This window comes from Lolium rigidum, chromosome 7 (assembly GCF_022539505.1).
Source record: "Lolium rigidum isolate FL_2022 chromosome 7, APGP_CSIRO_Lrig_0.1, whole genome shotgun sequence".
Classification (NCBI taxonomy): domain Eukaryota; kingdom Viridiplantae; phylum Streptophyta; class Magnoliopsida; order Poales; family Poaceae; genus Lolium; species Lolium rigidum.
The window spans coordinates 29,813,372-29,839,559 of record NC_061514.1 but is presented as its reverse complement, the minus strand read 5'-3'; the positions used below and the strand labels follow the sequence as shown (position 1 = coordinate 29,839,559).

At 44.3% G+C, this 26,188-nt stretch overlaps 2 protein-coding genes and 1 pseudogene across 2 annotated transcripts; 2 read left to right on the top strand and 1 right to left on the bottom strand.

The window, feature by feature from the left end:
- The first annotated feature begins 9,373 nt into the window (after nt 1-9,373).
- Nucleotides 9,374-11,226, top strand: LOC124671099. The gene is made up of 8 exons (XM_047207528.1): nt 9,374-9,527; nt 9,590-9,892; nt 10,057-10,191; nt 10,294-10,383; nt 10,492-10,520; nt 10,656-10,697; nt 10,927-10,995; nt 11,108-11,226. Exons 1-8 carry the CDS (start codon nt 9,406-9,408, stop codon nt 11,224-11,226), a joined length of 909 nt encoding a protein of 302 aa, XP_047063484.1. The 5' UTR covers nt 9,374-9,405.
- Nucleotides 11,227-13,535: 2,309 nt separating this feature from the next.
- On the bottom strand, nt 13,536-18,137 carry LOC124678608. The gene is made up of 10 exons (XM_047214474.1): nt 17,966-18,137; nt 17,739-17,876; nt 17,489-17,575; nt 17,393-17,418; nt 17,225-17,269; nt 16,941-16,997; nt 15,941-16,030; nt 15,650-15,706; nt 14,425-14,534; nt 13,536-13,900 (listed from the first exon to the last, which is right to left on the bottom strand). Exons 3-10 carry the CDS (start codon nt 17,491-17,493, stop codon nt 13,868-13,870), a joined length of 423 nt encoding a protein of 140 aa, XP_047070430.1. The 5' UTR covers nt 17,494-17,575; nt 17,739-17,876; nt 17,966-18,137; the 3' UTR covers nt 13,536-13,867.
- A 2,348-nt stretch (nt 18,138-20,485) lies between these two features.
- LOC124671098 lies at nt 20,486-23,261 on the top strand (annotated as a pseudogene).
- The last annotated feature ends 2,927 nt before the right edge of the window (nt 23,262-26,188 follow it).

The window sequence follows — 26,188 nt, the reverse complement described above, 5'->3', positions numbered from 1 at the left end:
CTATTCTGGTCAACCTGGTCAAAGTCAGCTCTGGTGGTCAACATCAAAGTTGTTCACCTTGACATGGTCTTGGATGACACGGAGAGAGTTGGTCAAGGTTGGTTTAGGAAAAGTCAAAACCAGGGGTGCAAAGTGGTGAAGATAATATAAATGGGCAAAGTGACCATTATCTTATGTGAGTTAAATTTGAATTCTTCTTTGATTTGAGGGTGTGTTATTGATATATAAGTGTTTTACAAACAATGGCACAAGCAAATGTGGCCTTGGTTGAAGATTTGCAAAAGTGGCTAAATGTGTATGTGAGTGAAAATGGGATTTTTTCCCTATTTGATTTCTCTCTTTTTGATTTGGTTTTTCTTGATTCCAAAGTGATTCTTATTAGTTTAGGAACATTTCCAAACCATTGAAACCATTCCAAAAGGTCTAGCTCAAAGATTTGCAAAAATGGCCATAACACATAAGAGGTGATATGTCAATTTTCCTTATTCTTGTAATTTGTTTCCCTTGCCTTACTTGGGCATGGGTTAGGGTCCATTTAGTGTTAGATTAGGTTTAGATATGGTTTCACACTATTTGGTCAAGGTAGAAGTGCATAGGACAAGAATTGGTGAAATGGCTATGTGTCACATATGCCTCTATGCATATGTTGCATTTGATTTTTAATTTGATTGTTCTTGGCCCATTTGATGTTGTTGAGTGTTGAAATGGTATAGATAAGTGATCCAACCATTCACCACAAGTCCTAGGGTCAAGATCCTCAAATTCACAAATTTGCTATTTGCTCTCATATGCCTCTATGGCGTTATTACTTTCTTTTTAAAATCTTTTGGTTTCACTTTGGATTGGGTTTGAGAAGTAATAGATAAGGTTTATGTAGGTTTTCCAAACCTCTAAATAAAGTGGAAAGGCCTAGGGTAAAGTTTTACAAAAATAGCCATAGGCACATATGCCTTTTCCTTATTTAAATTCTTTTTATTTTATTTTAACTTGGATGGTAAAAAGGGGGTGAGGTTTAGGGTTTAAGATTATTTCAAAAACTAATTAAACAAGCAATCATGGCAATAGCACAAGAATTAAGCAAGATCACTATGCATCAAACTTAATTTAATAAAAGTTTTTGTTGGTTCCAAAATTTGGAACTAGGGAAATTCATTTTGTTTGTTTTGAAATTTTGGGATGTTACACTAACCATTGGTGCGTAATATCGAAGTGCAACAGGCCACCAGATAAGTGGTCATACACGAATCGGACCAAGAAATTCGTATGTTGCTGACAACTGCAAAGCCGAAGGTCAAGCACGGACGTACCGGACCATAGGTGTATACACAATATTTCTTCCTAAAAGTATAGAGGTAGTACTACCTCCATCCCAAAGCTTAAGGTTTACTTTTTTTTTATAAGTCAAACAAAGTTAAGTTTAACAAAACTTTTTGAATAATCTATCAACAAATATACTATTTTGTAGATACCATAAAAAATATTTTATTATCTATTTAATGTTATAAATTTTGTATTTTGCATATTAATGATTTCTGGTAAAAACTTAGTTAAATTTGACATAGTTTGACTTTCTAAAAATAATATAAGCCTTGAGCTTTAGGACGGAGGTAGTATTTTCAAACAGGGAAACTTACCGAGTTGCTGCCATAGACAAATCCATTTATGCGATAATACTAATCCCTTGTTTACTTGCTCCTTACTCTCTCCATTCATAATTACCTCAGGTTCTAGGTTTAATTAAAGTTAAAAGTTTGTAAAATTTGACCAGTTATAGGAGAAGAAATATCAACATTCATAATATCAGACAAATGCATATAATTTTAAAAATATTTTATGATGATTCTAGTATCAACATTTTATATTCTAGATATTACTTTTTTTTCCTAAATTTGTAAAGTTTGACTTTGACTAAACACAAACGTGAGGTAATTGTGTTACATAGCGTACGACTAATTTTGATATTAACACATGATCAGAAAAAAGGTTGCAGAGTTGCACGTGAGCACCAAAGGTCCTAGTTACGAGGCTTGCAGTGGATAACACAGTTACACGGTAGCATAGCTGGTGGAGCACCAAAACAGTCTACTACGCACTGAGGCCTCACGTAGACAGAAAAGCTAGTAGTAAGAAAGTCACTAGTCACTACTCAGTAAAACGATATTCGGTTCACCATCTGTTCTTCAGCTTCAGACTTGTACATGGACATCTGCACTCGGCAACAAGTGCTCTGTCAGTTACTAACTCAATATTGTCTGACACGTAAAATGTAAACATAGATAGTTGCCCGTTAGAAATGATTCATATGGGTCCTTGACTAGTTGATCATTGGATATCTCTGAGAAACGTAACAATTCCGAGCACTAATCATGTATATGGAGAGCAACTAATACATCCACATCATGTCATTGGATGGCTAAGTTTATGGGCATTTTACCTGCATCTGGCACTGATGTTGTCCCAGAGGTTGTCTGTGAAACTGGAGCCCCATGAGCGATTTGAAGCGGAATCACGAAGCGAGGCACTGGCAAAATAAAACAAGCAATGTCAAGCTTCAAGAGCCTGCTGATTGGTCGTTGGAGTAGAAAAACAAGAGTACTCATATAAGTGCACAGAGACCATTTTAAGTGGCTAAGCTAAATGATAAAACAAGTGTGGAGTAATTACATCGCCCAGATGACTGAAGCTTCTGGCGCTTACCAGCATTTAGACATTCCTCTGTATGATTTATCATGTATATAAGTTAATCACTCAGCACATAATAAAATGGATTTTCAGACAAAGGACTAACATAAATAAAAAAACAAGCGCATGTAGTCATTCTGCTGGTAACCAGAGCAATAAGAACCTAAATGCTACGGACAGAAAGTCTAGAGATGGATATGTAAACAAGAGAGATGGGTTTACTTACTGACAAGACCGGCCACGCGATCCAGTGACTCGTCCATGAATTCTGCGAGTAGAAAAAACATATACAAGGATCGTTAAGTATGACATGTATATGTGGAGGTGACAAGGTGCATTTCTCTGATAGAAACATGATGAGATGTTTGTTAGGAGAGAAGGATATGATACATACCAGGAGTATGTGGGCTTGAAGATTGCAGACTGCAAAATCAAAAACTCAGCATGAGTATACGTGTAAATGTGATGTAAAAATTTCAGAATTATACTTCGTTTCGTTCGTCCCGTGAACTAATCACACATATATGTTGTCAATTCTGTACCTTGCCCTCTTGCTGAGATAGAGCCTGGCGATGGCAGGTCCCCGTGCTCGCGGGCGGCGCCCAGGTGGCCGCTTCACGTGACGCCTTCGGCTGGCGACAGCAAATTAAAGATGATACATTTCAGTAGGTGTTGATGTAGGCAGTTATACTACCGAATCAGATTGGACGAACGATGAATGGATGAACAAACACACGGAGGAAGAGGGAGGAAACCCACCTGATGGGGAGCAGTGGGAGCATTTGGCCGTGGTTGGGCAGCTGCATCAGGCGATACAACTCCGGATCCTCGTCAGCCAGGTAATATGCAAGGGACGCCGCCATGACCCTCGTGGATTCCCAGTTCAGGGAGGCACTGATTAAGTAGATTCAGTTACGCGCGCGTGCATGGAGCAAGCAAGTTGGACACAAAAACGCGCGCGCGCAGAGGCTTGACAGACTGACAGTGTCATCTTACCATTGCTGTGGTGAGTCGACCATGGCCTTGACGATGGAGCGGAGCTTGGGGCAGCGGCAGATGACCGTGGACAGTGCCATGCCGTGCTGGTGCGCGGTGGATTTGACGGATCCGTCGGTGGCGCCGGCGGCGACGTTGGCCAGGGCCCAGAGCGTGTGGAGGAAGAAGTGGAGGGCGTTGGAGGCGACGGTGTTGCGCGCGTTGAAGCGGCCGAGGTAGTCGAGGGCGTCGGCCCACTGCCCCCGGTACACCAGCCGCCGCAGGTGATCACCGCACATGTGCGCGTCCGTCTGCTGGACCATGCTGCAGGAACGATGGAGGGGGAAGAAGACGGATTAGCAGCAGGCAATGGAGTCGGGGTCGGGGCGGACGAGACGAGGGAGCGGAAGCACTTACGATTGGAAGGTGGTGAAGAGGCGCTGCCGGGAGAGGTAGGAGAGGAGCATCTTGTGGCGGAGCCGCCTTGCGCAGTCGAACCCGTCGGGGCCGGGGAAGACCAGTGTTTCCGTCGTCGCCATGTCTCGCCGGCTGTGGTCGCTCGGGAGCTAGTCAGGACTTGGGTTCGGCCTGGTTTCGGGTGCGGGGCTATTTATAGAGTGGAGCGGGTCGAGCGTCCGAGAGCGGGGCCCACATATGCCACGGCGCGGATCAGGTACTCGTAGTCGTATACAGCTAGATAAAAGATACTGGTATTCCGAGGGCTCTCTTGAAATGATATTCCAAAAGTGATCCAAACGAGGATGAGATTGGGCGGCCGTCTCAGTTTTCATCTACTCGCACGTTCAAAAAATAGCAACCGGAAAGATACAATCTCAGAATTCCATTTTGTTGTTTGGGTTGCTCATCAACCATTTCCCTCGATCCAATCTTAGAATTAATTTCCTTCTTTTCTACTGCAAACCGAGATTCATGTGGTTAGCACTTTTGCTAAGTTAAATCTAACTGAAAAACTGAAAAAACTGAATTTTGGTTACAGTTAGGTTTTTTTCGGTTTTCGGTTTCGGTTCGGTTACGTGCAGCCGAAGGCGAGAGCTCCTTATCCCGAAGATCCAGTTACAGCACGAGCTCCCCGCCACGGCGGCGACCACCACATCCTGGAGCTCTACATCGACGGGGCGGAGCTCGATGCCGCTCACGGGACCACGCACGCCGCCAGAATTTCCATCTTCCCCAGCCTTTTCTCTTCCCATCTTCCCCAGCAGAGTAACGCCACCGTTCTTCCATTTGAGAGTGGAAAGAGACGAAGAGGAAGCAGACATGAAACAGAGTTATCAATGTTTGAACTTTTAAAAAAATGCTGAAAGTTTGTAAATATTTGGATTTAAAAACAAAACTAAAAAAGGAGAATAAAATGAAAAGTAGATAGAAAATAGAAAAGGAGAAAAATGAAAAAACAGAGAAATCCAACCTAAGCGGGAGAACCATGAAAAACCAGAGAAAATTGAAAAACCCAGGACCTAGGATCCATATTGGGCCAACCTGCTGAAACACTAGCTTTAAGGGAGGGTGATGGTACGCGGTGGAAATGCAAAAGAAAACAAAAGTTTGCCCAACTTAAATGTGAGTCAAGTTAGAAGTTTTCATGGTTTAGCTGAGTTTTATAGAAGATTTGTGCCCAACTTTAGTACTATTGCTGCACCTTTGAATGACTTAACTAAAAAGGGTGTAATATTTGAGTGGGGCGCAGCCCAAGATCATGCTTTTGATGACCTGAAAAGATTGTTAACTTTTGCACCGTTGCTTGCACTTCCTGATTTCAATAAGCAATTTGAGATTGAATGTGATGCTAGTGGTATTGCAATTGGTGGTGTGTTGATGCAAGAGGGTCGCCCAATTGCATAGTTTTCTGAGAAACTTTCTGGTGCTAAGTTGAACTATCCTATATATGATAAAGAATTGTATGCTTTAATTAGAGTTCTTGAGGTTTGACAACATTACTTGTGGTCAAAAGAATTTATCATACATTCTGATCATGAAGCTTTAAAATACCTGAAAGCTCAGTCTACTTTGCATAAGCGTCTTGCTAAGTGGGTTGAGTTCATTGAGTCTTTTCCATACATTATTAAGCATAAGAAGGGAAAAGATAATATTGTTGCTGATGCTCTATCTAGGAAGAATATGCTATTAACTCAACTTGATGTTAAAATTCCTGGATTAGAAGTACTATGTGATTTGTATGCCACTGATCATGATTTTGCTGAACCATATCGCTTATGTGCTCCTGGTAAAGCATGGGAAAACTATCACATACATGATGGGTTCTTATTTAGAGCTAACAAACTATGTGTTCCAGAATCGTCTGTGTGTTTGCTCTTATTGTAGAAATCTCATGCTGGAGGTTTGATGGGTCACTTTGGGCGTGAGAAGACGCTACTCATGCTCGCTGATCATTTTTACTGGCCAAAGATGAGGCGGGATGTGGACAGGTATGTGAAGAGGTGCATTACATGCAACAAGTCCAAGTCCAAGCTGAAGCCTCACGGTTTGTATACTCCTTTACCGGCACCTACTACACCATGGGAGGATATAAGTATGGATTTTGTGTTGGGTTTGCCGCGTACTAAAAGAGACCATGATTCTATATTTGTGGTAGTGGACAGATTTTCTAAAATGTCACATTTTATTGCCTGCCACAAGAGCGACGATGCGTCGCATATTGCTAACCTGTTTTTCAGGGAGGTTGTACGTCTACATGGAGTCCCGAAGACTATTGTTTCTGATCGTGACGTGAAGTTTATGAGCTACTTCTGGAAGACGCTGTGGAGAAAGCTGGGGACGAAGCTACTGTTCAGTACTACTTGTCATCCCCAAACTGATGGTCAAACTAAAGTGGTGAATAGAACATTGTCACAACTGTTGAGATCCATGATCAAGAAGAACCTGAAGGAGTGGGAAGAGTGTTTGCCGCATGTGGAGTTTGCTTACAACACAGGGCGGTACATTCTACCACAGAGCTATGTCCTTTTTAGGTGGTGTATGGTTTCAAACCCATTACTCCACTTGACTTGTTGCCTTTGCCCATACATGAGAGAGTCAATATGGAGGCATCAAAGAGGGCAGATTTTGTACGGAAGATACATATGAAGATGTAATGTCCCGAAGCTGCGGAAGATACATGTGGATAGGTTCCCGAAGCTGCGGAAGTCCAAGTTGTTTCCTCGTGGTGCTGGTCCTTACAAAGTGCTTGCCAAGATCAATGATAATGCATACTCGATAGATCTTCCACTTGATGAGTTTGGTGTCAGTAATTCTTTCAATGTTGCTGATTTGACACCATATGACGGAGAAGACCTTGGAGCGTCGAGGTCGACGCCTTTTGAAGGGGGGAGATGATGAGGACATCCCTACCACACTACTACCTCCGTCATTACCAAATGAAGATGAACCTGCTGTGAAGCTCAAATCCAATGAAGTTCGGATTGGACCTATTACAAGGGCTCGTGCAAAGCTACTTAAACAACAGGTGAACTTGTTCCTAAACGATACTTTGATTGATGAGAACTTTATACTACCTAAGTCCTGTTACTTATGTATCATCAGGTATGAAGAGGGGACAAGCATCACACGAGGAGGAGAGGAGCAGCTGGACGTGAAGATGGACGTGGAGCTGGACATGGAGCTGGACATGAAGATATCTCATGGACACGCGAGGGAGGAGCGGGAGGCATGCGCGAGAGGAGAAGACAAAGTCCAAGCCGGCCCAGCACCCGGTCAGACCGGCCGCCACGCCTGCGCGCCCGGTCCCTGGCCCGGTCCGACCGGGCGGCACGCCGGATCCGGCCCGGCGCCAACCGGAAAATCAGCTGATGCCAACCGGGAGGGTTACTGCGCGACAATTCAACCGCCCGGTTAGCACCCGGTCCCTGGCCCGGTTTGAACCGGCCAGCCCGGACCCAGGCCCGGTCGACCGGCCCCCAGACCGGCCGTGTCCGAGTCTGTCTCGACCAGATCTATTCTGGGTCGGTTATTTTCGTACTTTTTTCGACCCGAGGTCGTCCCGGGCGCCTATATAAGTTCCCAGGACGCCCCCAAAGTTGCGTTAGACCACGTTTTCGACCCGAGGTCGTCCCGGGCGCCTATCCTAGTTCTTAGTTGTTTGCTCTGCAAAACTATTGAATTCCCTACACCATATTGCTTGATATTGTGTAGATCTGAAAGTCTTGTGTAATCTGCTGTTCCATTGGGAATTAGAAGGTTGCAACTTACCGCTTCGTGGTTGGCGGCTACGTGCCCAAGTGTGTGGAGTTGCGAATATCTTGCAGGGTTGAGAGTTGTTGCATTGGCGACAGTGACCAATCGAGAGATCTCGTTGCGTCATACAAATTATCATCCACTTCATCAAGTTACCTCCGCTGCAATTCACCCCGTGATCATCATCACCACCGTTGCTTACTGAGAAGATCAGGCCACCCCTTATCACACCACAACTAAGACCAGGTTAACAACAAGAAACGACCATCTTTCATTTTTTTGAGAGAAGGCCTCCAAAGTAAGAACATGACAAGAACCACCGATCGGCCATCGCAAGTGAGTGAAACATGATTATGACATGTGGGGCCCACTTTCAGGCTGACATGGCAAGGCTGAAACGGTTAGGGGCAAACATGAGATTGTTATAATTTATGGTTTTTCGTAATTTTCCTGGGCCCACATATCAACCTCCATGTCTCTTAGATGTGGCTCCATTTTTTCTTATTCTTTTTTCGGTTGTTTCCTTCTTTTTTGACCTCGAAACCGTTGGGAAAGCCCCAACAGTACGATTTTATAAAGGAAAAGAACCCCGAGCACGAGATCAAAGGAGTATTCACCGACGCTACCCACCTCGTTGACTCGTGACTCCCCTCCGCCGGCGAGAGCTCCTTAGCCCGAAGATCCAGTTAGAGCACGAGCTCCCCGCCACGGCAGCGACCACCACACCCTGGAGATCTACATCGACGGGGCGGAACTCGATGCCGCTCACGGGACCATGCGCGCCGCCAGCAGAGTAGCGCCACCGTTCTTCCATTTGAGAGTGGAAAGAGACGAAGAGGAAGCAGACATGTGAGGCCATTTTTGAGAGAAAAATAGAGGGGCTGGCACATGGTCACTTAATGCGTTGATTTTCTTCCAAAGGTTCTCAATTCCTGAAATCGACATGAAGATACAAGGTTTCCTTGTTCGAAACTAGATCAAAACTTAATGAGAACACCTTAAGAAACACTACATGAAACAGAGTTATCCATGTTTGAACTTTTAAAAAAAATTGCTGAAAGTTTGTAAATATTTGGATTTAAAAACACAACTAAAAAAAGAGAATAAAATGAAAAGTAGATAGAAAGTAGAAAAGGAGAAAAATGAAAAAAAAAACAGAGAAATCCAACCTAAACCGGAGAACCGGGAAAAACCAGAGAAATTTGAAAAACCCAGGACGTAGGATCCCTATTGGGCCAACCTGCTGAAGCACTAGCTCTAAGGGAGGGTGATGGTACCCGGTGGAAATGCAAAAGAAATTTTTTTTTTGCATCCACAAGCCCATTATGACAAGGCCCTTTGGGCCCAATTATATATATTGTACCTAACCAAAGTCCTGTGAGAGTTAAAAAAAAAACGACCAACGGAAGGAAGGGAAGGCCGTGGGTCCGGCTCTCGGACGCTCGACCCGTTCGTCTTGATAAATAGCCGCCAAATTTTCCCCCAAATCAGACTCCTGAATCCTGAGCGAGCACAGCTAGCCGGCGACGGCGAGACATGGCGGCGACGGAAACACTGGTCTTCCCCGGCCCCGACGGATTCGACTGCGCAAGGCGGCTCCGCCACAAGATGATCCTCTCCTGCCTCTTCAACCAGCGCCTCTACCCCACCTTCCAATCGTAAGAGTCTCGGCCGGCCTCACTCGATTGCTTTGCTTGCTCCTAATCCATGGTGGCTGCAGGATGGTCCAGCAGACGGACGCGCACATGTGCGGGGATCATCTGCGGCGGCTGGTGTCCCGGGGTCACTGGGCCGACGCCCTGGACTACCTCGGCCGCTTCAACGCGCGCAACACCGTCGCCTCCAACGCCCTCCACTTCTTCCTCCACACGCTCTGGGCCCTGGCCGACGTCGCCGCCGCCGCCACCGACGGATCCGTCAAATCCACCGCGCACCAGCACGGCATGGCATTGTCCACGGTCATCTGCCGCTGCGCCAGGCTCCGCTCCATCGTCAAGGCCATGGTCGAATCACCACAGCAATGGTACTAGCTCCCATTTACTCGTACACTACTAATTTTGTCACACCAAAACATATCTATCTACTTCATCAGTTCCTGCATATATACCAAATCGTCCCATCAAGTCTCTGCATTTTTGTGTCCAACTTACTTGGTCCATGCGTAACTGAACCTACTTAATCAATCAGTGTCTCCCTGGACTGGAAATCGACGAGGATCAGGGCGGCGAGCATTGCGTATTTCTTGGCTCGCGAGGATGCGGACTTGTATCGCCTCATGCAGCTTCCCGACCACGCCCAAATGCTCCCACTGCTCCCCTTCAGGTGGCTTTCCTTCCTCCGCCTGTTCGTTCAATTTGATTCGGTACTATAACTGCCTACATCAACACCTCCTGAAATGTATCATCTTTAATTTGCTCTCGCCAGGCCAAGGCGTCACGTGAAACGGCCACCTGGGCGCCGACCACGAGGACGGGGACCTGCCATCGCCAGGCTCTATCTCAGCAAGAGGGCAAGGTACAACATGTATATGTGATTAGTTCATGGGACCAACGAAACAAAGAATAATTCTGAAATTTTGACATCACATTTACACATACTCATCCTGAGCTTTTCATTTTGCAGTCTGCGTGCTTCAACTCCACATACTCCTGGTACGTATCATATCCTTCTCTCCTGGTAGTAAATCCTAACAAACATCTCATGTTTCTACCCAAAAAAATGCACCTTGTAACCTCCACATATACATCTCATACTTAATGATCCTTGTATATGTTTTCTAATGGCAGCATTCATGGATGAGTCACTGGATAGGGTGGCGGGTCTTGTCGGTAAGTAAACTAGTGTTTCATATAATTCTTCTTTACATTTCCATCTCTGAACTTTCTGTCCGTAGCATTTAGGTTCTGATTGGTCCAGCTACAAGCAGAAGTACTACATGCGCTTGTTTATATATATATATATATATATATATATATATATATATAGTTGTCCTTAGTTTGTCTGGGAAATCACTTAATTTGTCCGGGAAATCACTTATATATGTGATAAATGATACAGAGGAGTGTCTAAAAGCTGGTAAGCGCCACAAGCTTCATCAAGGGGCTTCACTTCCTTCGGTTGGTCGAGGTATGTATCATTTAGCTTAGCCACTTGCAGTTGTCTTTATATACTCTTTTGTTGTACTCCAGCCAATCAGCAGGCTCTTGAAGCTTAACATTGTTTTTATTTATTTTGCTAGTGCTTAACTTCCTGACTCCGCTTCAAATCGCTCCTGGAGCACCGGTTTCACAGGCCAACTCTGGGAGAACATCAGTGCCAAATTCAGGTAAAATGGCTAAAAACTTAGCCATCCAATGACATGTTGTGGATGTATTAGTTGCTCTCTGTATACATGATTAGTGCTCGGAATTGTTATGTTTCTCAGAGACATCCAATGTCCAACTAGTCAAGGACCCATCTGATTCATTTCTGACGGGCAACTAATCTATGCATTTTACTTGTCGGACAATATTGAGTTATTAACTGACATAGCATTTGCTGCTGAGTGCAGGCGTCAATGTACAAGTCTGAAGCTGAAAAATCGATGGTGAACCGAAGATCGTTTTACTGCTAGTGACTTTCTTACTACTAGTTTTCCTGTCTATGTGAAGAGAGGCTCCCAGTGCGTAATAGATTGTTTTGGTGCTCTCTGAGCTATGCTACTGTGTTATCCACTTGAGGATTGCAAGCCTTGTAGCTAGGACCTTTGGTGCTCATGTCTTAGTATCTGAATTAGTCATAAGCTATGTAATGCAAGCTGCAGGGATCTATGTATGAAAGTTAGTATTATATTGCATAAATGGGTTTCAATTAGCGCTACCTTGTGAATGTATCTGTCCGTGCAAGCATCTCAGGTAAGTTCCCACATGATTGCCCTTTAACTGAGGGAGTAACTTGAAGTGCGGGAGATTATCTAGGGGATGTAGGCGTGGGTTAGAGGTAAGTTTAAGGTGGCATTTGGCATGTATTAGTGTAAAGTATGACACAATGTGAGATATGACACCAGCATGAGTTTTTCTTTAATATTTTCTAGTAAATATATTTAAAAACAGAAATTGCTTCCCGGCTCCATTTCTAGAAGAAAATGAAACCACGGAGTTTGTACAACGAAAAAGAAATGAAAGGTAAAATCTAGAGTCCCGAAACTTGAAATGAAACCACAGAGTTTTTGATTTTGCAGTCTGCAATCTTCAAGCCCAGATACTCCTGGTATGCATATCCTTCTCTCCTAACAAACATCTTATGTTTCTATCAAAGAAATGCACCTTGACAACTCCAAATATATATATACATGTCATAGTTAACGATTTTTGTATATGCTTTCTACTCGCAGCATTCATGGATGAGTCACTGGATCGGGTGGCGGGTCTTGTCGGTAAGTAAACTAGTGTTTCATAAGTATACTTCTTGTTTACATATCCATCTCTGGACTTTCTGTCCGTAGCATTTAGGTTCTGCCACATGCCCTTGTTTTTATTTATATTAGTCCTTTGTCTGAAAATCCCTATTATTATGTGCCGAGTGATTAACTTATATATATGATAAATGATACAGAGGAATGTCTAAATGCTGGTAAGCGTCAGAAGCTTCAGTCATCTGGGCGAGGTAATTAGTCCATACTTGTTTTATCATTTTGCTTAGCCACTTACAATTGTCTCTGCACTTATATCACTCTTGTTTTTCTACTCTAACCAATCAGCAGGCTCTTGAAGCTTAACATTGCTTGTTTTATTTTGCCAGTGCCTCGCTTCGTGCTTCAAATCGCTTCTGGAGCTTGAGTTTCGCGGACCAACTCTGGGACAACATCAGTGCCAAATGCAGGTAAAATGGCCATAGCAATTTGCCTTTTCCCAAGCCCAGATGAATTGATCTCTATGTAGTCCTGCATGACTATTGACTAGCTAGTGCTTGGAATTATTACGTTTCATAGGGACGTCAAATGACCAAGCTAGTCAAGGGGCTATATAAATCATGTCCAACTGCTTAACTATCCACTGCTGCTCTGGTGTTGCAGCTTGCTAAGATCCCTGACGTATGAGTCTGAAGCTGAAGAACGTACGGTGACCAGTCTGGAGCTGAAGAAGGCTTGCAATCCTCAAGTCTCTGATTACTGCTATCTAAATAAGACATCCTCTGAGCTGCTGCAGCTGTGGTTTTTTTTTCTTATTGTTTTGGTTACCTATTTATGCTCCCATGTCTGTAATATATGACAATAACTATTGTTGCATAAATGGATTTCAGTTAGTGCTATCACATAAATTAGTGCTATCATGCACCATGTCTGTAATATATGACTCGATGTCAAACGGGCGTTTCTTTAGTTCCTGAAGGGGGGGCCTTTATCGACATACACCCTTGAGAGTACATTTAGTGAATCTTTCAATATCAATGTCGAGCATTTCTCCGTGTTAGGTCGTCATCAGTTCAGTAAGACTGCACTGACAGACTATTGATATTGAAGGTGCAAATTCTTCAGTAAGACTGCACTGTACTTGTCCGGTTTACTCCAATCAGGCTGGATTATCCAAATTCTGAGTACACGCAGGCTATTATTTCAATCCATAAGTAAATTATAGTACATAGATAGATAATAAGCAAAAAAATAATCTTGTATTCTGGTAACAAAATCAATTTGCAAGTGCAAACAACTGCAGAATCAAAACAGTGTACTTGTACATAGTAAGTACGCAAAGCAGCTTAACTATCGACATGAATACTTGCTGGCACGGACAAATTCATAGATTTGACACTGATGATGATATAACAGGAGCTTGTGGCATTACATGAGAACTGACCAAACCAACCAACACGAGTACGCTGACTCAAGATATAGTATACCATTGGTCCCTGAAGTTCATTAGCATAACTTAGCGCAGATAGCAACAAAACAACCTATTCTACAACACCAGGAGCTTATCAACAGGAGTAATCTGGCCACCACTTAGTTACGCCATGAAGTTCAATCCAAGTTCGTCTGCGGCAGATCCGTTGCCTGCACCCAGCAATTATTCTGGCAGTTAAATACTGTGCAATGTGGCACCTTACATGCAAGATATTGCAGCACAAAACTGAAGAAATGACGGCCGCTGTTTACTTGTTAAGAAACAAATATGAATGACAGGACTTGGTGCCATGCCGTACCCTACATTGAAGTGGGTGTGATGCCGTGAGGAACAAAGTGCATGGCACTAATCAGTAGTCACCTAACATCATACAGCCTTGTTTCTGTATAGATATACCTCTCCAGGTATTGTGACTGTGTGTGATTATTCCTTTTAGTGGCTGCCCTTTGATCTAATTAGTGCCACTGGCAATTAATTACTTGGAAAAACATTAGGGGCCAGTAAAATAGTGATAAAAAGTGATTGTAGCCACCATCTTAAGTATAAGTGATTTGTAGCCACTATTGTAAGCATGAGTGATTTGTAGCCACCATACTAATTGCTACAAGTCTCAATCGGAATTGATGTATTCATTGACATATTTGTAAAAGCAACCACTTGTAGTAAATATTACCAGTTTGGTGCATGTCCGCTGCCTTTTCAGATCAGGTTCTTCCTGAGCAGCTGAGTGCTCTGTCCTCGGATGCTTTCTCAAAACAATTCCCTGGGTGGTATTAATTGTGCCTGCCCAAGTATTTATACTCTTTAGTATCAATGGATTAAACAATATAAGGGCAGATAAACCCTTGACTGAAATTTGCACTATTATGAAATGTGAAGGATGAGGCTTTGCACATGAGATATTGAGAGTTCTAACTCAAGTTACTTTCGTTATTTTTTATGTATCAATGTAACAAGATTATAATATTCATCATTGCCTCTCCTGTAAGATCCTCCAATATAGTGTGACCTGTATATCGCAAAAATGAACGCACCAACTCATGGGTGCAAATGCAATCCTGGGACTACAATGAACATACATAATAGTGCAAATCAAAATGGATGGGTGGTATCACTTTAGTGTCACTGGATTAAATACTATCCAGGCAGAAAAGCCCTTAACTGAAACTTGGTTATGATTTTAACAGTCATTATTTCAAAGAACAAATAAATGTTAAGGATGAGGCTGTGAATATCTAAATTGAGAGTCTACACGCAAGTTACTTTCCTATTTTTATGTATTAATGTAAAAAGATTGTAAATTCTTCATTGATTTTTCTATAATATCCTCAAATATGGTGGGAACTGTATATCATAAAATAAACATACGAAGTTGCTGAAGCTCAATAAAGGTGTGACTGCAGTACATAAGCCTACCAGCTCATGGATTTTTTTTCGATAAAGGATGCTTTATTACTTTTTGAGAAAGCAATTACATCCAGCCTCTGCATAACCAGGATGCACACAGCCGTTTACGAGTCCCAAGTCCAAAAAAAGATGCCAAACTAAAAAATAACTAGGCGAAATACATATCGGAACGATGAATCATATAACTAGGCGAAATACCAGCTCATGGATGCAAATGCAATCCTGGGACTACATGGACATACATAAAACAAAGGGTTGGGGAAGCTAACAAATGCATGAGTAACAAAAGAACATCTTCCACACTTTTGACAAATAGCTTGCCATTGGAACAAAGTGGTTAAGGACAGAAGAAAGCAACATGATCAGCTATGAACATCACAGGTCAAATATTAGTATCAGCAATCGAGTTTATCTAACAACTAACAGTTGTAAGTTGTGTAGATTGAGTTCCTATATTGAATGAAAACAGTTGAGGGTGTTCAATTAATTACCTGCGTCTGTTGCAGTTAAGGTGCCAGAGGTTTTGGCAGGGAGAGAGACTGGAGCACCTGCGAAGAATTTAACAGTTACAAAGGAGGATTATAGGTATAGCCCATTGATTGGTTCGTTGGACGTTCTACAGCAACAATAAACAATTCGTGAACTAATCATGCAGATGGAGATTCGTCTAGGTTTGAAAAATGGTCAAAACATTTAAACGGTTAAACCTGAATCTGCACCTGAAACAAGTTTTCAGTTTAAATGACGGCAAGCAACCAAAAAGGCAGCTTTCAACTAATTACCTGCATTTGGAACTGATGAGGTGCCAATGTTTTTAGCAGGATGTGTTAGGCTACTAATCTTGGTCTTCAGGACTGGAGCACCAGGACCATCTGCAACCAGGCAGTTAAAAGTGTTATTGGGTAACTAGACACTTATAAAATGCAACAAACAACATCAAACATAATAAGGACTGCATTTATCAGGCCAACGAAGGAATGGCAGAGGAAACTTTAGGGGAAGATGTTCCTAGACTCGATCATCAATCAATGAAGTACTACAATCAATGGTGCATGTATCCCCTCAACTAGACAGCTAGCACAGTCGGTCTTATCTAAAGAAGTATGATTTAAGATGTTCATTGTGAGTTTGGAAGTAATAAAAATGTTAATGAGTTGGCAGGCACCGCAAAAATGCAAAGTACAACACCAAGTTTAATGAAGTGCTGCACTGGAGTGCTATACAAAATTACCATGTACATTTAAAATGGATAAAATATGAGCAACCAACAAAATAAAAATACAATAGATAATTTATGGGATAGTTTTTCACTGCATTCTTTTAGTGTGACTTTTAAATATAGGGGCAAACAATGTGCCAAGGAAACAAACCACGGAGGATGCCACAAAATGTAGCATCTGAAGTATCACAGGCTTATAAGCCATAGCACAAAGTGACTTAACCATAATTCTAAGTATCTAACATGCCAATTTCAAAAGCAACAAACATAAATTATGTAGTGTAAGATAAAGAGCATCAAATTAGTAAACAAGCAAGATGCAAGGCACAGAGTAAGGTGAGTTAGTTCAATCTAGTTACGGATAATGATCCATTTAATCGACAAGATGGGCTACTGCATGCCCCCCAGAAATGCCATGCCGGGCTACATTAGCAGAAAGTGAAGGAAAGATGCATATGCTGCCCTAAAGGATTGGGCAAGCCCAGACAGAAAGCGCAATGGAAATTGGCTCAAGTACACAAAAAGTGTGGTTCTTCAGACTGAGGCAAGTTTGAATTAATTACCTTTCTTCTGACCTGATGCAAGCAACATCGGAGATACACCAGCATTGAAGCATTCCTCTGCATATCATCGCGTAAGTTTATCAGCAGATAGAAACCCACATAAGCCCAGCGATTTCTCAAACAAAGAATAGTGAGAAAAAAAAATCAGATATGTTCCAGATGTCATGAAGTTAGAATACCATGTTAAGTTATGTATGTCAAGGTACGAAATGCTATGAACAAGACGTCAATTGATGCACGCACATATAAACTGGAAATAGAATAATGTGCAAGAATAGTCTTACTGATAAGACCCGCCACCTTGTTTAGTGACTCGGTGTGATTGGCTCCTGCCATTAAAAAACATAGATAAGGATCATTAAGTAGAGAGCCCTGACATATGTAGAGGTTATATGAGCTATGTTGGTTTCATGCCAACAGAAGATGTTTGTAAAGAGGAGGATATATGATACCAGGCTGGGGGCTGGAAGAAGGCAGGCTGTAAAAAGCAAGGAATTAGCACCAATATGTGTGAGAAAACTCGATGATCTCGTCAATGCTGTGTGTACCTCATCCTCTTGTTGAGATAGAGCTTAGTTATGGCATGTGCCGGTGCGCGGCGGGGCGGTCGTTTCACGTAACGCCTTTGGCGGGGACTAGCAAAAGCAAGAGATCAACACTATACATCAGCATTGGCATGCAACTGGTACAGAATCATAGTAGAGGAGAGATACAAGTTTGGTAGCCAAACATGGCCTGATAAACATTACGTGAAGACAGACAGGTTTGATGTTGGAGGAGATGGAGGAATGCACGAACCAGATGGGAACGACGTCGCGCGGGGTCCCTGGGTCGCTCGGCAGTAGCAGCCGGCGGCTCAACTCTGGAGACTCCCGAGCCAGGTCACAGGCAATGGAGGCCGCCTTGTTCCTTATCGCGCCTCAGTTCAGGCTGGCGCTGCAAACAGGCTCGGTCGTGGATCAGAAGACAAGTAAGCAAAAAAAAAAAAAAATAGTAGGACTGAGCTGAACACGCTCGCTGCCTACCGGAATGGCGGCTTGTGGAGGATGAGGTTGAGGATAGTGCGGAGCAGGAAGCTGTGGCTGACGGACAGACAAACGGTGAAGTCGTGGAGGTGCATGTCAGACGCGACGGTGGCGTGCGTCGTGCTGGCGGCGACGTTGGCGAAGGTCCAGAGCGTGTGGAGGAAGAGGAGGATGGGGCGGGCCAGGATGTCGTCGTCGCCGGCTCCGGGCGGCAGGAAGCGGGCGAGGTAGTCCAGGGCCTCGCCCCACAGGCCGCCGGCCACCAGCTGCCGCAGATGCTCCGCGGACAGGTGCGCGTCCGTCTGCCGGACCAGGCTGTACGCGCGCGGCGACCGCATTAGCAGCAGCAGGCAATCGATCGAGTCGGAGTCGGGGTCGGGAGCACTTACGATTGGAAGGTGGGGTGGAGGCCTTGCTGGGAGAGGTAGGAGAGGAGCAGCTTGTGGCGGAGCCGCCGCGCGCAGGCGTACTCTGTGGGGGCGGAGGAGAGCTTGAGGACGGCGCCGGAGTCCGTATGGCTCGTCGCCGCCATATCTCGCCGGCTGCAGTCGCTGGGGAGCTGTCTGATTTGGGGGAAAAGGTGGGGGAGGATCGAGTGGGGGGCTATTTATAGAGGGGAGCGGGTTGATCGTCCGAGAGCGGGACCCACAGCCTCACCCAGTCGGTTTTCTTTTTCAGAGGGAAATATAAATATTCTGCCCACGAAAACCGTTGCGGATCAGGTCCACTCGACGGCCGTCTTGGACGGCCCAAAATTGGTCACACCGGCCTGTAAAATAAAATTTAATCAGCCGTGTACCAAATTTGAAGATGTTCATATTTTAAAGTGACCAAATTTGAAAATGTTCATATTTTTAAAACTGTACAGATTTGGGAGTTATTCAGATTTCGAAAAATAAGTATACTTCGAAAAATGACAGATTTTGAAAATTTATTTGTATATTTAAAAATCTCCAAGTTTTTAGTTTTATTCCCTACCTGAAACAAGTTCCTACAGCGTCAACCAGAAAATGGATTGCGTCAATGTCTAAGGAAAACATACTAAATATACTAAGTGCCTCTCTTACTCGGTCCCCTCTTGCCTTGCAAGGAGAAATTCCAAAAACCTTGAAACGAACACCTATAGGTCTCCAACTCACGATCTAACGAGCAAGTAATTGTCCAACCGCTCCCTTTAGGCGTGTTCTAGTAGACCTGGGAGTTATCAATTGTTCTGAGAAGCACAAACATGTACTAAACCAACAGGAACTCGAGTTTCTGTCTCAAAATATGTCAGATACACAGTCAGCTACAAGTTTATTTATGACGGAAGTACATGTTACATAAAACAAGATAAAACGTGTTAATAATTTTATGGGAGCTGGTCCACAAATTTTGATTGTGGGATCAATTTCAACAATTGATGCATGTGCAGGAGAGATAAATACAGGCTCAAGTTGATCCACGCATGTGCATTTGTGGACCAGATTCAATAAAATTATTTCCAGATAGGCTGGCAGAACAGTTACCCGCATACAATCGTCATCGAGGAAAATGTACTACTGAAAAGGAAAAAAAAAATGAGTTAATGAAAGATAAAAATGCGGAGAAAGATACCGAAAATAAGTTTTAGCAGAGAAGATATATGGCCAGCTAGTAAAAAAGTTTGGGCAACAAGATGGAATACCACGTGCCAATTGTTTGCACTATATGGCGTCATCATGTCTGAAAACTACAACATCACATAATTACCGTATATAAAATCAAGAAATGATTGATTGATAAGCTTGTCTATAAACCATGCCACCGTCTATCTCGTGCGATTAGCAGGTCGATGAATGCAAGTTTGATAAGCAGCCATTAACCACCACCGCATTTTCTAGTTCTAGCCACACAAAAAAATACTACCACCTCGAGAAAAATCGGCGCCACAACCCAACACTGCAGTCCTTGCGCATCGCAGCGCAGTGAATCCAAAATATCACACTCGCACTCCTCACGGTAACAAATCCTCCCTCCCGGCGCGGTAGATCTCCCTCCCCCCACTTCTCCCCCCTTTCTCTTTTCGGGAAGGAAGCCCCCAATTTATTCCCCTCAAATCTGCCGCAATTCCAAATCCCCTCCTTCTTCCCCACCCCTTATCCCGCCGCCGCAATCCCATAGAACCCTCCCTCTGACCCCTCCCTCCCCGAATCCCATGAAGCTCGATATTTGTTTTCTATTTTTCCCCTTTCGTTTTGGGTTAGGTCGGCCATGGCGGTGGAGGAGGCGAGCAATAACAGCGGCGGCAAGGAGGGCTCCAGCTTCGGGACATGGACGTGGGAGTAGGAGAAGGTGTTCGAGAACGCGTTGGCCACACTGCCGAATCCGAACGACAGGGCCGCCATGTAGGACGCCATATCCGCCGCCGTCTAGAGGAAGACGTTGGAGGAGGTTAGGCGGCACTACGAGCTACTGGTAGAGGTCGACGGCACCGAGACCGGCCACGTGCCACTGCTCGTCTATGCCGGCGACGCCGGACCCGAGGACTTGGGCTCCTCAATGTTAAGGAAATCGGTAATCGTTAACTGCTCGGCCGGCTTGGGAGTAGCGATTAATCGGAATTCAGACGATTAACTGATTTAATCGGGCGGCTATTAATCGGTGCAACCTACACAAATTAGCACTTAAAACAATTTATATAAGAAAAAATAATAGTATATGTGCCTCTATATGTCTCTCCCTACTTATCTGAAGCCTAAAATCCTAGAAAAACTTGTACGCTTCTCCTCCATGACCTAATCTTTAAGGTCAGGAGCGAATCAGGATCCACTAGCCGAAGCCGCGTTCCTTCCTTCCACTTCTTCTCCTCTCACCTCTGAATTTTATATTCTTCCACCACCTACCTAGGGTACGACCCCTCTTACACCTCAACCACCTAACCTATTGAAGGCGTCCTCCGGTTCTCGGACGAGCTCCTCATGGTGATCGAGCTCCTGTAATATGAGGTCTGGGAAACTATGAGTAACTGGTCTGGGAGGGCAAGAAACTATTTGGCAATAGTGGAAATGAAGCTATTGGAGGCTTCAATCAAGCGGGAGCTTCGCAAAATCTACTTTATTGGGGAGGGGTAGAGCCTGTATTAGCGATATGCATTGAAAATATTGTAACTTTTTTGACCAAGTGTGGTAGTTAATCGGGAAAATACCTAGTAATCGGACTTTCGGACTGATTAATCAGGCTAAAGGATTAACACAAGAGATTAATGGTAATCGACACGGTCAAGCCCCTAGTAGCGATTAACCGGCCTAGTAATCGTTGAATCGGCCTAGTTTTTGAACAGTGGGGCTCCTAGAAGAAGGGCTCCGGGAAGAAGGGCGCGGGAGGGGGAGGGGAAAGGGGGACGATGGGTCGTCCAAGTCATACCATATAGAGAATATAGACCCATGCACGATAATCTTACCAGTTTGCACCTCTTTTTGACAGATGAATAGGTTATTTTGTGCAGGTAGCACTTGGTTTTCGGTGGAGAAAGGGATCACATCAATCTAAAAGGAAGCTCACATGATCTTTAGATACATGTCGTTTCCAAACATACACTGCTTATTATAGTGTGTGCAACCCCTGTGTTGAGGTCCTGTACATGCAACATATAAAAATATGGTATCATCGGAAAGAAGATTAATGAAATAGATTAGAGAGGTGATCATCTGCATCATACATTAAGTTGCCAAAATATTGAAACTATTTATGCATGGGTCTATATTCTCTATATGGTATGACAGAGACAGTTAACTCCGCCTATGTTGTCTCAACATAGCCGGTCCCAAGCCCGGGTAAAGGAGGAGGGTTGTGATAGGCGGGGCGAGCCAACGTAAAAACCCAGCCACTCTTATGGAGATGAAACCCAAAGGAACCTTGTTGGGGGCGTAACCCTCTTAGCGACGCGCCACATCGGAACCCGGGTGTGGTCTCAAATGGGCAAGGGTCGGGCCGTCACCCTCTTGGTGGCGCGCCGTATCTTGATCTAGATACGGTGATAAGTGAGCAAGGATCGGGTCGCCGCATCCTTAGTGGCGCGCTGCACCGACGCCCCGGTGTAGTGAAAAATGAGCAAGGGTCTCCGCATTTGACTCGACGAGTGCGGAGGGTAAGGAAGTTAGCCGAGCCTAGGAGGATACGCTTAGGTAGCTGGAACGTAGGGTCCCTGACGGGTAAGTTACGAGAGTTAGTTGATACGGCGGTGAGGAGGCGTGTTGATGTCCTATGTGTCCAATAGACCAAATGGAAGGGACATAAGGCGAAGGAGGCGGAGGATACCGGTTTCAAGTTGTGGTACACGGTGACAACTTCAAACAAAAATGGAGTAGGCATCTTGGTCAATAAGAGCCTCAGGGATGGAGTTGTGGATATCAAGAGGCAAGGGGACCGGATGATCCTTGTCAAGTTGGTTGCTGGGGACTTAGTCCTCAATATTATCAACGCGTATGCCCCACAAGTAGGCCACAATGAGTGCACCAAGAGGGAGTTCTGGGAAGGCCTGGAGGACTTAGTTAGGAGGGTACCTATTGGTGAGAAGCTCTTCATAGGAGGAGACCTCAATGGCCATGTGGGTACATCTAACACAGGTTTTGAAAGGGTGCATGGGGGCTTTGGCTATGACATCAAGAACCAAGAAGGAGAAGACGTCCTGAGCTTCGCTCTAGCCTATGAATGGTCGTAGCTAATACCCTTTTTAGGAAGAAATAATCCCATCTAGTGACGTCCAGTAGTGGTCTACACTCTAGCCAGATTGATTTTGTCCTCTCTAGAAGAGAAGACAGACGCGCCTGCATTGATTGTAAGGTGATACCTGGAGAGAGTGTTGTCCCTCAACATAAGTTGGTGGTTGTCGACTTTCGCTTTAGGATCCGTGTCTAGCAGGGTAAGCGCGCCAAAGTCACTAGAACAAAGTGGTGGAAGCTCAAGGGTGAGGCATCTTAGGCTTTCAGGGAGAGGGTTATTAAGGAGGGCCCTTGGGAGGAACGAGGCGATGCAAACATGATGTGGACGAGTATGGCGACCTGCTTGCGGAAGGTCACTGTAGAGGAGTTTGGGGTGACTAAGGAAAGTATAAGGTAAGCTAAGGATACATGCATGGTGGTGGAACGATGAGGTCCATAAGGTTATTAGGGAGAAGAAGGACTGTTTCAGATGCCTATATCTGGACAGGAGTGCAGCTAACAAGGAGAAGTACAAGGTGGCGAAGAAGGCTGCAAAGCGGGCGGTGAGTGAAGCAAGGGGTCGGGCGTATGAGGACCTCTACCAACGTTTAAACACGAAGAAAGGCGAAGTTTAGGGAGAGGAAGACGAGGGATGTCAACGAAGTCAAATGCATCAAGGACGGAGAGGATCAGCTTCTTGTGAAGGATGAGGCGATCAAGCGTAGATGGCGGGAGTACTTTGACAACCTTTACAATGGAGAGATTGAGAGCTCTACCATTGAGCTAGACGACTCCTTTGATGATACCAGCATGTGTTTTGTGCGATATATCCAGGAGTCTGAGGTTAAGTAGGCGTTAAGGAGGATGAAATGAGGCAAGGTGATGGGTCCTGATGGTATCCCCATCGAGGCGTGTAGAGGCCTTGGAGACGTAGCGATAGTATGGCTAACTAAACTTTTCAACCTCATTTTTCGGTCAAACAAGATGCCGGAAGAATGGAGGCGGACTATTTTAGTACCAATCTTCAAGAACAAGGGGGATGTTCAAAGTTATACTAATTACCGTGGAATCAAGCTGATGAGTCATACTATGAAGCTATGGGCGAGAGTCATTGAGCACCGCTTAAGAAGGTTGACAAGCGTGACCAAAAACCAATTTGGTTTCGTGTCTAGGAGGTCTACCATGGAAGCCATCTTCTTGGTACGACAGCTGATGGAGAGATACATGGAGCAAAAGAAGGATCTTCATATGGTGTTCATTGATTTGGAGAAGGCCTATGATAAGATACCTTGGAAGGTCATGTGGTGGGCCTTGGAGAAACACAAAGTCCCAATAAAGTACATTACCCTCATCAAGAATATGTATGATAATGTTGTGACAAGTGTTCGAACAAGTGATGGCGACACTGATGACTTTCCAATTAGAATAGGGCTACACCAATGGTCAGCTTTGAGCCCTTATCTTTTTGATTTGGTGATGGATGAGGTCACAAGGGATATACAAGGAGATATCCCATGGTGTATGCTCTTTGCGGATGATGTGGTGCTAGTCGATGATAGCCGAGCGTGGGTTAATAAAAAGTTAGAGTTGTGGAGGCGAACTCTAGAATCGAAAGGTTTTAGGCTTAGTAGAACTAAAATTGAATACATGAGGTGCAGTTTCAGTTCTACTAGGCACGAGGAGGGAGAGGTTAGCCTTGATGGGAAGGGGTACCAGAGAGAGACACTTTTCGATATTTGGGGTCCATGTTGCAGAAAGATGGCGATATCGATGAAGATGTGGGCCACCGAATCAAGGCTGGTTGGACAAAGTGGCACCGAGCTTCTGACGTACTCTGTGAACAAGATAACTGTCTTTGCTCACATGTAAACAATTTGAGCATATTCTTGATATCTTGTTCATCTAACCTAATAAAAGGCATCAGTATTTTCTAAATCAAGATGCACACATATCAAAGTAGGAGTACGTCTATATGCCAATGTAAGCACAAATAAATATTTAGCTAATAAAGAATAGTTTAAATTTCCTGCATCTGATTAACCACTGATCTTACTGTCAAACTCGAACAAAGATTCAGTTTTGCTTTTTCTCTCGAGAGCCTGGAACATCAAAAATAATATCATTCACTTAGCACAAACTCCATCTCGCTAACAAAATCACGGGCGTCTAGTTGTCCTTTTATTCTAAAGAAATACAACGATCTCACCCACGATCGAACGCCCCATCCTAACTTGAACTGAACCCGCCCCCTTGCTAGTACGATTGCTAGTGTGAAACTCGCCCCTTGCTAGTACGATTGCTAGTGTGAGGCACCAGATCAAAGAACCGTGCTAGGATTTTGGGGTTTCGTTCACATACCTTGGCCGGTGGCGGCGAGGGGCATAGGCGGGTAGGAGCGTCGGGAAGGAGCCATGGAGAGTAGAGACGGAGAGGAGCGGCCACGAATCGGCGGGTACGATCGCCGGTGGGGAGAGGCCGCGGCGATGAAATTTCCGACAGGGCGGCGGGAAATGAGGATAAGTGAGACCTCCCCCAATCTGTCCAGAAAATTCAGATTCTTGCCACCAATCATTCCTCTTCGGTGGTTATAAAGAACGACCATTTCAGAGAAGCAGGAGAGGCGACCGGAGGCGATTCTTGCAGCGGTTCCCCCTCCAATCTTCCTCTGGCGGCGGCATGCTGACTCTTTGTTTATGTGTTTTTGTGTTGCACTCCGTCCCCTTCCAAGATGTCTCGGGGGACCTTTATATAGGAGTTTTTATGTCAAGACCATTATGTATGGCTTTGGATGGACGAATGTGGATGCTCGAGGAGGGAAAGGCCCTAGGTGGCATGGCCAAGGGTGCCCCCCGCACCACCTGGGCTCTTTTGCCCTTCCGACCTCCGTTTGCAAAGTTCCAAGACTCTAGAATGTTCGTCTTCACGAAATATCAATCCTCAAAAAATCTCAGGCCCATTTGACTCCGTATATGTCCCTGAAAGTAAAAAAAGATACACAAAACAAGAATTTTCTGTTATGCAGAGTTATAACCAAAATAATGAGGATAGCCAAAATAATGAGGATAACTGGAAAATTCCAGAAAACAATATAAAACATGTGTGGCAATAATCTACAAAGTTTATGTATGCATTTTACATGCATCAGTGTTCGCCACCAAGATGTGGAGTAGGAGATGTAGACAAAAACTATAGGGGAAAGATACAAAAAATGCAAAAAATGGGGTGAGATCCAAACCTAGATCTAGAATGCAAAAATAGGAGCACCTAATTTTCTACTAGTGGTGCACCTCACATAAATACTAGTGGTTCACATATTTAGTAGTGACAGACGACAAGGTGCGTCGCTGATAAGTAGATACAAGTGGCGCACCATGTGGTGCACCACGAGATGCACAATGGTGCGCCACTGCTAGCCTTTTTTCTAGCAGTGTTCACTCCATTGTTCCTAGTTGGTATCATTGCAAATGGTTGTAATCCCACAAGTTTGAGAAATAAAGCTCCTTAATTCTCAAAAAAAAAATGTTACACTCTCTAGCGTCATCGTGTTGAAAACAAGAACCTT

Coding starts and splice junctions, on each gene's coding strand:
- LOC124671099 (XM_047207528.1), top strand. CDS start 9,406: ATGGCGGCGACGGAAACACTGGTCTTCCCCGGCCCCGACGGATTCGAC. Junction 9,893..10,056: donor GTCGAATCACCACAGCAATG/GTACTAGCTCCC, acceptor TTAATCAATCAG/TGTCTCCCTGGACTGGAAAT. Junction 10,384..10,491: donor TATCTCAGCAAGAGGGCAAG/GTACAACATGTA, acceptor TTCATTTTGCAG/TCTGCGTGCTTCAACTCCAC.
- LOC124678608 (XM_047214474.1), bottom strand. Junction 16,998..17,224: donor CAAGGTGGCGGGTCTTATCA/GTAAGACTATTC, acceptor GATGATATGCAG/AGGAATGCTTCAATGCTGGT. Junction 16,031..16,940: donor TGCATCAGGTCAGAAGAAAG/GTAATTAATTCA, acceptor GCCTGGTTGCAG/ATGGTCCTGGTGCTCCAGTC.